General features: G+C 39.1%; 1 protein-coding gene across 1 annotated transcript; it reads left to right on the top strand.

Annotated features, from left to right (window-relative positions):
• The first annotated feature begins 376 nt into the window (after nt 1-376).
• LOC139130303 (uncharacterized) lies at nt 377-4,034 on the top strand. Its single transcript, XM_070696056.1, has 6 exons — nt 377-502; nt 908-1,063; nt 1,220-1,313; nt 1,708-1,775; nt 2,829-3,074; nt 3,789-4,034. The coding sequence occupies exons 2-6, from the start codon at nt 1,004-1,006 to the stop codon at nt 4,032-4,034; spliced, it is 714 nt and encodes a 237-aa protein (XP_070552157.1). The 5' UTR covers nt 377-502; nt 908-1,003.
• Nucleotides 4,035-9,539: the final 5,505 nt, after the last annotated feature.

Genomic DNA, 9,539 nt, shown 5'->3' on the forward strand with positions numbered 1-9,539 from the left:
AGACTTCAGCAATGAAGATGGAACGTTCTCAACCTTTGTTAAGGAAAACGATACAGCGCTTGCTATAAATTACCTGACTACGATTACGGGACTTCTAGTGGCAAACGTAAAGTTTCCATATTTTTTTTTCTTTTCCAAAGAAGCCTGTCAGATCAGGGTTGTCGATGACAGTTCAAAAATACTGCTATTGTTGTACCCTTGTTTTCTTTCATTGTTTTGGTATTACGACGATGCAGGCTCCACATTGGTGTGGAATTACGAGATGGCGCGGCAATCCTAATTCGGACTCCCGTCCGCCAGAGGGCGCGTATTGCGGGGGGTAGGGGTTGGAGTAGTCGCCTCAAAATGGCAACGTCCAACCGATTGACGCCATATGTTAAGGTCGTATGTGTGTAAGTTTTGTCATGTTGTTCCAACAAAGCTACCACGTAATATGTTTGTTTCTGACTAGGAAACTTCAACAAGTCTTGACGTCCAAGACCGAGAAAATAATACAGTGAAGGTAAGGTTTACAGCAGTTTTGTGGGGTATTAAAGAAGCACAGTAGCACTGGTGTATCCGTGAAATAAACATGATTGTACTTGGTAACTAACAAAACGATGAGAGGCTACAGCCCTTCTCTCTCTAGACCTGTCTCTCTACTTCTGTACCCATTTTCACTCTCTCCATCAATCTCTACCTATCTATCACACTATGTGTTCGCTAAGTTCGGTTGCATTATTCATCTTTCGCTCTGCCCCAGCCTCTGTCTGTCTTCAACTAGTTCTCACTGTCTTGACACTGCTTTTCTGTCTATACCTGTCTGTACTTGTCTTGCTGTATCTGGCTCTAATTCCGTTTGTCTCTGTCTGTCTCTTTTTCCTTCAACCTCTCTCTCTCCGACTAAATTCATTTCAATTAATCTTAGCTTCAAACAGCGCTCATCGACACCATATGGCAACTGACGTCATCGGGGCACCTAGAAAACCAGCCTGCTGCGGTGCTCGAGCAGACTACACATATTATGAAACTAGCCACAAGTACAGATGATGAAAACCCCATAATGCTATCAGAAGAAACTCAGGTACGGTTTTGCTCTCTTTTAATCCCGCCATGCCTTTGCCCAGCACACTCTACACACAGGGCAGTTGTCTACACTTGTCGACCTTACCCACGCCTGATTTTGCTTACTATATGCGTGAAGCCTGCAAAACTTGACACGGTTCTTTCTTGTTTGCAGGAGGAGGCTGTGGCATCATTGGCCTACGTTGCACATGATCTTCCTGGCATAGTAAACTCAAGCAACCCTGCAACTTTGAGTTCAATTGTTGAAGGTAGATATATCGAAATACCTGAAGTACACTGGGAGGAACATTCCTTATGCAAACATTTTGGTTTGCCAAGGGGACCCTTCCATACCTGTATTGTATACTCCATAGGATATTGTGAATTTCTATCATTTTATTGTGCGCCCAGTGTTTTCCACTCTTGTCCTAATGACTTCTTTTTGTGAGGATTACAACTCTCGTTTTGTGTTCAGTTCCTTGATATCGTCCATACAACTTAAAAATCTATTAGAAATCTGTCGAAATTTTAATTGCCAATGTATTTGTTCAACAAACCTTCATATAAAACGTACTCAAATGCCAATTTCATGACTATAAAAATACACTCTTCTGCTTTAGAAAACTACAAAGCATTAGTAAAAAGGTTCTCTTTCCTCCTCAGATATGCTGACAAGTTCGTCGAGTTTGATGGCCACGTCTTTGACTACGTTGCCAATGGACAAGGGAGAGGTAAGCAAAAACCTTAAGGTAGAGGGTGCCTCGGGGACAGATACTCGGAGTCTAAATGTTTCACAACTCTTTGCTTATGTACAACTTGTTGGGGACTCATTTTCAAAGCTCTTGGCTTGAGAAAGATTTTTACTATCGTAGTTTGTCGAATTTCGATTATGCCAATTTCTAATTTTGAAACGGTAAATGGACTTATTTCTCTAGCACCTAACTTCGTAACTTGACCCGTAATTTGTATTCCTGTTAAGAGAATGGTTGAACCTTGCATTTAGGAAAGTTTAAGTCCTCCATTCCATGGCGCACACTGTTCTAACCTTCGCAGCTACCGGCTCCCAGCTGTTGTTTTTTATAGAGGTAATTTACTGTAGTCCACACAAAGTCTATTAAGACTGAAGGTTTCATATAATTTGACGGAGGGAGTCTTAAAGTGGATTTGGTCGATACGTTGGCATCAGAAAAACAAGACCTATTGTCTGAATCGAGGTGTTGCCAACACTGTCAGGTGCAACTATCAGCTAGGCGGTAATATGAGTCTATAATAAAGGAATCGACTCTGCAAAAGTTGAAACATTGTCCAGTGGGAGGACAGATGAACTCAAACAACACCACCACATATGTCCACGCACTGTCCAAGTCATGTCACTTGCTTTCATCAGGCGTATATGTTTTAGACTACATTTTACCACTTGTAAGACAATGTTTCAACTTTGGCAGAATCGTTTTCTGTGCGATAGACAAGAATTACTGCTCAGCTGATAATTACAACTGACAGTGTTGGCAACACCACAATTTAGACAATTATATATCGAGTTCGCGTAACATCTGTAAATAGTTATAGGGGGTTTGGCCGGCCTAATGGGTGGGAGAATCAGAGTCAGGGTAATTTGTTTCAAACACGCCTCTAGGGGAGAGATAAAAGTTGACCTGATGAAACGTCTCCAAATTCATCCGCTCACCCCTGAAATTACTTTAGGTTCACTAAATGTCTTTCACGCGTCGTAATTGCACGGCATGTGACAAACTGACATTTGATGATTTGAACATTCTTCCCAGGTGGATAGAGTGACGAAAGGCGTTATTGAAGTCATTGACAGTGTTCTCGTGACAGCCATGTCTCTAATACCACCATCGACTGGCAGTCTGACGTACAATACTGATGAGTTTAAAGTGGATCTTTCAAGAAATAATGTCTCCTCGCTTTGTGGGAAATCGTTCGAAGACAAAGGTGTTGCCGGGTTTTCAATCGTAGACGACTGCAGCGAAAGGCAGTATGAAAAACAAGCGATGGTGTTTAGTATAGTAAGTTCCTTTGTCAACATCATACTGTACTGCAAATTCACTTCGAACCACAGGGGCTTGTAAATGGCTAATGACCAGATAATATATCCTGATGCTATTAACCCTAGTTTTGTGCGCGAGCCTTGTGCCGTTTGTTCTTTTCTCTCGCCTTACATGTTTCCTCTCACTGTGGGTCTTGACTGTTCATGTGTACAGTATGCAGTGCACCTACGCCCGGTAAACGTTTGGTGCAGAATTGCAGCGTTGACCTCCATACTGTTGCCATCTTACTGGCCATTGTATAGCTTGCCAAAATGTAACGAGGGCGCACTGCATACTGCATATACATAATTAACATAGATTATATACTGTCATGGCTCACCGAGCGAGGATGTATAGTGCGACGGAAGTGAACAAGAAAGAAAAAATCTCGCACACAAGACTAGCTAGATTTAATGGATGCATTGTTATGTATTTCTATTTTAATTGGCCACTCACTAGTCCCTGTTGGAATGACTTTTCTTATCTATTTGTGGGTTAATTGCTCTGTATTCAGAAAATCACTGTACGTTTTTGTACCGATAGCACCAATATGCTATAACTTCACATAGTAGGAGCCCTTATGTAGGGTGTCTACTGCTTGCCGTTTTTCAAATAGGTGAACCAGCTTGACAATGCTGAATGCGCGGTAACGGTTATGTAATTGTGATCTACTTTTCTGTTTTCCGTCTTCAGTTCACCGTTTTCAAGCATAATCCTTACACTCATCAAGGTGACGAGATGTTTGGCGATTCGCTGGTGATTGATTTCGATCTCGTGGACAGTGAGATGACACCGGTGCAAAGCAACAGGACGTACACGTACGGGATTTCAAAGAGGGGTTCTTCTGACCCTGAGTCAATAACTGAGGTGCAATACCAGATATCACCCACCACAGACATCGTCGTTTCGTTAATATTTCCGTACCGAACAGCAGTGTAATATTGACCGTCAAGCCTGATGCGCCCTCAGTGGTCTATCATCTCTTCCTTGGTCTCGATATGACGCCAAATGCAACATTTTATGATGAAAAAATTGCAATAGACACCAGTCTTACCAATGACGTGTTTATCGATTTAATCAAAGTTGGTGCCTATAGCATACTGCTAGAAATGACAGGTAATATTTTTTACTGAGTGTTGGTTCTCTGCTATAAATGACAGGTAATATTGTTTTACTGAGTGTTGGTTCTAACTTCATGCCCTTGCAGGGTATACATCATTTTACTAATCTGTGGACAGAGCAAAAAAAATATCGATTTTTTGCGGGTACCGCGTTCATAAAGTCTAACATTTGACGAAAAAATGACTTGCCTTCTGGCCCGTGAACAAGTAAAATCCTCGCCCCTTTTGTTATCTGCTGTTATCATGGTCATGCATACGCATTATTTGGTTTACGCTGTAAAAGTAACATCGATAAGTTGATATAAAAATTGGAACACGTTGATCAGAATTATAAAATGTTCTTAAGTCCGATCGTGTTTTCCCATGCATGCCGTCTAAAAGGTATCACTGTTTTGAAACGCATGACAAATCATTGGCCCAAAAACATGTAGAACAATGTTGAACTCAAACCTCAATATGGGCAAAGTGACAACAATAACGATGACATGTACATCATTATTTACTGATAAAACTTTATTTTCATGTCATCATATTCTGTTTTTGCCAAGTCAAGCAAACAGTTTCAACAACATGACAGTAAAGAGCGTATACGTTAGCTTAGTTCAGCACTTTTATACAGCCTCAGATACATTAAAAATAGAATTCTTTGTGGCATGTATAGGCATGTATCAACATGAGAGTAATGGGATGAACATCGATGAACATGTAGCCTTTCCTAACACAAACGGAGACGTAGGGTTGTCTCACAACGGAACACTAACCATTGAAGTGACAGTGTGTCGGTACTGGAACACGACAACACACCTATGGCAGTCTGAAGGTTGCAAGGTACGTATTGGGTCAACTACAGTTTCATTGTGTCACTGAAATTACCTCTCTGTAACTCATATATATATATATATATATATATATATATATATATATATATATATATATATAATATATATATATATATATATATATATATATATATATATATATATATATAATTCGAAGTATACAGACGTCATCTTGGCAAATTAGACTGTTCGATGTTAAAAACAGAGCGTTATAAATAATAACACAAAGTACTTCAAGTACAAAGTAATAATATATGTTACTTAAGATTCATGCATCCTGCAATCTTGAGACAGAGGTGAAATGATTCCTAGCCCTACACTCTCATGTACATGTTGCGGACGTACCATTCTATTTGTTGGTGGTGTTAGCATTTGATGAATAATATTTGTTATTTTGTGTTTTTTATGGGACATTTTGAAACCAACTCAGGGCATTTTCAGCTTTTCTGATATACGAAGATTCCATCGTTTGCTTATATTAGAGTAGCTCGATGCTTTGCCAACAATATACTAGGAAATGTTGAAGACTTGGTCCTTGCTCAGCGCGTCTTGAAGATGATATCAAGGAGTCCGATGTAAGCGTTCTCCGTGTTGTACAAATTGAATATGTCAAGACAAACGAATAAGTGAGGAGAAATAATAACATGAACCGTCACATCACGCGGTTCAACCCTTTTCAACAAGAACGTGAAAACAGATATCGGCAAAAACTTTCAAAAACTTACACCTTTAAGATGTGGCCAATGTAAGTGAGGGGTATACTTGGTTTAAGTCTGTGATTTGTGGATGCTGTGATAGTTTCAGTGGGATGAAAGCGATGATTTGTGTTATGTTTTCGTATGAAACACGTGAGTGGGGTGAACGCAATGAGTGGGGTGAACGCTGTAAAGGAAGATTCTCCCGGCAGAAACTAACATCACTATCGCGCAGACTCAAACGTAAAGCGTTCAACCGCTAGGAAAACCTGTCCTGGGCTGCCAAATTCAAAATAGGTTCGTATGAATAGGAGAGACACAAGAAAAACTACTACTATGAATGATTTTAATTTGTTTTAATTCACCGACGTGAACAAAGTCTGGTGAAGGGGTTGGACTCGCCCATAACACCTTTAAGACACAGCCGATGTGAGTGAGGGGTTGGACCAAGTGATGTTACGTTTTCTGTTATTGGTTCTCCTCGCTGAATGTTTGGTCTTGACATATCACTACTGTATACCCGCCTGACTCTAACGCTGTGTTGTAGTGTTCCTTGTATTTAACAAGAATGCCCTTATCATTGGATTTTGTTGAGATGCGTTTGGTTATTGCGTCAGGTATGTTTAATTAAAGTTGGCTTATGTCCATCACCACCTACAAATAGTATGGTACGTCCCGAACATATACATGGAAATGTAGAGCTAAGGGCCCTTTCACTTCTTCTGTTTGAAGGTTGCATGATCCATGAAACTTTAGTAACATACATCAAAACTCTGTACTTGAAGTATTTTTGATATATATATATATATATATATATATATATATATAATATATATATATATATATATATATATATATATATATACTGTGCCCAAGTTCAGAGGTTACCATAAAGCCATTATGGTGATAACCGGGAGGGCACTTTTGTGTGTAATATATATATATATATATATATAATATATATATATATATATATAATATATATAATATATATAATATAATATATATATATATATATATATATATAAGAAACTGTAGAAATTCAGGTGATTCCCAGTGGAGCGTTGAGTGGGGTGAAGATAGAAGAAAACTTGGGTTGACACACACCAAACCTGGTTGTTAGGTTACAAACGAATTTACTGTACCTCAAACACAATGTTTTGCTCTAAATTTAGAGCTTCTTCAGGTGTTTTCTGCAATGAAAAGTACGAACATAAAAATTACAATGGTTGAATTGTAAAGAAAAACGAGCAATATGGAGTAACAAGTATCTGAAAATCTGTACATGTGTATAAATGACAGGAGAGAGACTAACCTTGAGGCTGTGGGTGTGGTCAAAACTGAAACTGTCTGAACCGATGCCGAGAACTGGATATTGGCGCGCTGAAGTCCAAGGGGGTCCCTTAAAATACTAAAAAGCTGATATGTGGGGAAGCCATTGAAGGCTATGTAAATTTTGGGCGAATATTCAGGCCAGCTGAATGTTAGCGTGGTTTGTCATCCTATTTATTGGCTTGTATGATGCCAATTACTTAGATATCACCGATACTGTGTTGACCAGAATGAAAATGTATGGCGACCGGGGGATCTTTTTTGTGACGCACTGAGGAGAGGTGGTTATTGAAACGAAGTCGGAAAAATGTTTTTGTTTCCCCGACGTATGGCAGCGTTGGCTCCATTAACTGAGGAATACCCTACTTCCCTACTTAGTTATCAGAGGATCAATTTCACAGACCTACCTTTCCCTACAATGGCACTGCAATGGCCACCAGCTGGATTAGATAAAGATAACAATGGAACATTCACACCTTGGGGATTAAAAGTCTTCTGTTTGTCACCCGAGTTGGTCAGGTAAGGGCTCGGGTTTCAGGTACCATGCAAGTTAATGCAACTTTCCCTGTTTGCTTACAAAAGCGCTACTACCGTTGTTACAAGCTGCACTGACAATGATCTTGCCATCAAATTTGGGTATTTTCTTTGGTTTACAGGGTTTTGGCACTCTTCTACCCTTCACTGAAAAAGAAAATTAGTTTTCAGCAATATCTTGTTTTTCTTGTTTTGAACACAGTATATCTTCAATACAGTCATCTTTAATTGTGCTGAGAATGTTTCCATTAGGATTATACAGGAATTGACAAAAATACCGCAATTATAGGGTGTCGCTACAATTAAATCAGAATTGGTATATACCAGTATGGGTACCAAAGATCAACAATAAATGTTATTTCTATCTATTCAGTGCAGGAAAATTCTATGTTGATATTATGACAATGATTTCTGTACAGTACAACCAGAAAAATAACAAGAAATATTTAAACCAGAAAAACAAGAATGACAAAAGTAATTAAGGTCTGAAACTTTAGGTACTGGAGGTCAACTTTAGCAACATGCATAGCAGAAAGGCAGCTAGCCCCTCTTAGTTTGAGCATAGACGGTCTCCCCCCCCCTCTACTGTCTATGGTTTGAGCAGGTCTGTTAATATGTAACAGTTCATAAACAATGACAGGAAATGACTAAAGGTCAGTAGAGTTTGCCTGTTTCAAGTCACTGGCATGCCATTACTCCTGCACATTTGCAGAATTTCCCTTTTTCTTACTTAATTTGCACATTTTTGACACTGACGTGTTCATTTGAACAAATTCACATCTCAACCCCTGCATCTACCTGTACACCAAATACTGAGATAGTAGCTTTGGCGGTATGGGAGCCTTTGTGTGTGACGGACATACATCCGCACATACATACCCACATACATACAGACATACAGACGCCACCGACTCATCATATAAGCTCTTTTTGGTATTTATATACAAAACCAAATATGAGCTAAAAAGTACAGTATATATTGTGTTTTGTTGTATAGATTGGCAATGAGTGTCAAAGAACACAACTACCTTCCACACTCTTGGACAGCAATATGGGGAGGCAACACAAGGATTCATATGTCCAGAAATCGCCCCATTTTGCCACAATATGTTGATACACCTCAAAGCAATAGGCAAATGATACCAAACAACAGATATGTGTAACTTTACATTACAGAAAAACAGCAACTTACAAAGTTCACTGTCAATATCCTACTGGAACATATCTTTGTTGTTTCAATACACTAGTAGTTGATAGTCAACAGTTCATAAAGTGAAGGATTGCTGGTTTGCCAAAATAACCAATTTTTTGAGATAGCAGCTATTCTGCATTTTTTTTCAGTGGCTCTGAACATCTTTGCAACTCACCTGTTCAAGCTATTAGCCACTTCTATTATTAGCCACTCTTAGCCTTAGCTAACTGTTGGCTTGCTACCATCTATTCCGTTATTAGCCACTCTAAACCTTAGCTAGCTGTTGGCTTGCTACCATCTATTCTGTTATTAGCCACTCTTAGTCTTAGCTAGCTGTTGGCTTGCTACCATCTATTCTGTTATTAGCCACTCTTAGCTTTGGGACTGTGATGTATTGAAAGTATATTTGTAAATGTTGCAACCCTACACAAGGTATTTCTGAGTACATCGACTACCAATTGCAACCATAAGCTGCCAAATTACCATCATATGTGAAAGATACTACCCACTTTTTACAGTTACTTCAGAATTTGGAACAAATCCCTCCCGTAGTACCATGGTTACTTTCGATGTTGTATCACTGTATCCAAACATACCCATCGAGGAAGTCATTACGGCATGTCAAAGAGCACTAGATCAGAGAGAAAAACAAACTCCACCAACTTCCACAGTAATACGCTTTTTAAAACTTGTTCTACATTACAACAACTTTGTGTTCAACAATCAACATT

This window comes from Ptychodera flava, chromosome 3 (genome assembly GCF_041260155.1).
Source record: "Ptychodera flava strain L36383 chromosome 3, AS_Pfla_20210202, whole genome shotgun sequence".
NCBI classification, from domain to species: domain Eukaryota; kingdom Metazoa; phylum Hemichordata; class Enteropneusta; family Ptychoderidae; genus Ptychodera; species Ptychodera flava.

What these genes read in the sequence shown, in the direction of transcription:
- LOC139130303 (XM_070696056.1), top strand. Translation starts at nt 1,004, where the DNA reads ATGAAACTAGCCACAAGTACAGATGATGAAAACCCCATAATGCTATCA. An exon ending in TTTGAGTTCAATTGTTGAAG is followed by an intron (nt 1,314 to 1,707) that starts GTAGATATATCG and finishes TTTCCTCCTCAG; the next exon opens with ATATGCTGACAAGTTCGTCG. An exon ending in AAGCGATGGTGTTTAGTATA is followed by an intron (nt 3,075 to 3,788) that starts GTAAGTTCCTTT and finishes TTCCGTCTTCAG; the next exon opens with TTCACCGTTTTCAAGCATAA.